General features: G+C 37.2%; 1 protein-coding gene across 1 annotated transcript; it reads right to left on the reverse strand.

Annotated features, from left to right (window-relative positions):
- Positions 1 to 212: 212 nt before the first annotated feature.
- LOC111875179 (U3 small nucleolar ribonucleoprotein protein IMP4) lies at positions 213 to 1,524 on the reverse strand (the record flags this gene model as incomplete). Its single annotated transcript, XM_023871244.2, is given in 1 exon segment — positions 213 to 1,524. A coding segment is annotated over 1 exon segment (936 nt). The 3' UTR covers positions 213 to 580.
- Positions 1,525 to 2,067: the final 543 nt, after the last annotated feature.

Below are 2,067 nucleotides of genomic sequence, written 5' to 3' on the forward strand. Positions count from 1 at the left end.
ATTCCTTAATTTGAGGCAAAATCCAGGCATTTGCCAGCAGGGCCTGAGAAAAATGATCAAAACCTGTGATAATAGCTAGTGTCCTGGCTAAGATTTGAACCTGAGGCCTCCCAAATTCAAAGCATCAGTGCTAACCACTTTACTGCAACATTCAGTACACATACTTTTTCATATATGTACTTCACTGTCCAAGCATGAAACATGTTAGGGAATTAAGCACACAAGAATGTATTACATTTGTTCATAAGCTGTATTAAATAGCTGATGATAAATACTTTTGATATATCCTGTGCCATAAATGCAATTCCACAGCTATAGAAGAGGTTAAGGCACCAATAAATTATTATTATGCAACCTTGAGAAACCCACAGCACCTGTCATATATTTAGTAACATTTGGCACTTTTGCAACATGTAGAATATCAGTGTATAATTGGCCATATGTTGTGCAAACAAACAACACAAGGAATACTACACATTCATAATTAACTGTGCAAATACCCTTTTATTTCTTTTAGTCAAGTGTGAACTTATTTACCGAAGTATATAATAATTTTGAAGGAATGTCTAATTCTCATTTATTATACATCATCATCTTGGTTCCAACCATCTTCATCTGACAAGAATCTTCGTTTTGCGGTTGTGTTCATATATGGTCGCAATGCCCATTCAGTATCAGCTGCATCTGCATGGTCCAATGTTCCTAGCTTTATTTCATACAATTTTAACTGGAATCGTGGCCCAACTTCAGATAACTCAACATCCTTTCCATTTATTTTCTTGTATGTGTGATGTCGAAATGAGATGTAATCATCATGATTAGCAAAGGTGATGACTCGCCGACTATCCTCCTTAGGTACAGGAAACAAATATTTCAGTATATCTGAAACGCGATTACCAAGGGCAGTTTTGAAGTTGTGGAAAATAAGATGTGGATACTGTTCAGACATAGTGCCAATGTCAGGTATGTCATGCCTCATAACAACATCAGTCATAGTGAAGTAGGCAGTTGGTCCATATGGGAGATGACACACAATGAAACTATCTGGAACACCACGATGTTCATGAACAACAATAAAATCTGTCACATTATTAGCACTGCAAGCATGGAGAAGCTGTTTCATTTCATAATTTCCACGATTCATGCGCTGGGAGTTGGGAAATATCAGCCGGAGCTCCTTCACAAACATTTTAAGGCGAGATGATGGATCACGTGAAGTTGTTATCATTATTTTTGGATCTTCAACACCTGCCCATCTGTACTCATCATCTTCATGTTTACCACCGCCTCCGCCTGCTTCTGTACCTAACGCAACAGCAAGTTCTGGCCCTCTGTCTTCCCATTCTAATTTTTTCTGAAGAACCAACGCATTCCGTCTCAAATCCGTGTGTATTGTGAGGTTTTCTTCCAAACATAGTTTTAACCTATCTTTCTTGTCTTGAATTTTTCGTTTCTTTCCTTCGATTGCCTTTCTATGCAGATATTCTCGTCTCAAACGTGCCTGGCGACGTAACATTACTTCCACCGAAATAAATTCGCAAATACTCCATACATAAACTGCCTACAACTACAAACACCACATGCCAAACACGGTTCGATGGAGAACAATATGGCCATCAACTTTGCTATCGATTAAAACTAATTTAGATATATCGAAAGCGTTTAACTGCTGTGAGGTTATGTTTCAATCAATAACATTTCAAGAGATAAATCTAATCAACGATGAATAACTATGCATTAGACTTAATTACCTTCTTGTTTCATGCGTTTTTGCTGAAAACTGTCGAATACATCATTGCCGTCGATATTCTTCTTCCTCTTCGGCGTCTTTTCCATTTTTACGCTTCAATTCTGTATTTTAAAGCAGTACTAAAGATCCTACTTAATATTTAGATAATACGTATTTTAACTGCAAGAATTAATTTGCACGACAATACAGTACACTACCTTCACATAATTATACTTTCAAATTGTCTTAAACTATCATTCAGCCACTGCCACAAATAAACAGTAGTTTATCCGTGCTCCCTTCGATATCGATATCGATGGAGACGCTAACAGGCTAAC

Source organism: Cryptotermes secundus, unplaced genomic scaffold, assembly GCF_002891405.2.
Source record: "Cryptotermes secundus unplaced genomic scaffold, Csec_1.0 C38723537, whole genome shotgun sequence".
In the NCBI taxonomy this organism is placed as follows: domain Eukaryota; kingdom Metazoa; phylum Arthropoda; class Insecta; order Blattodea; family Kalotermitidae; genus Cryptotermes; species Cryptotermes secundus.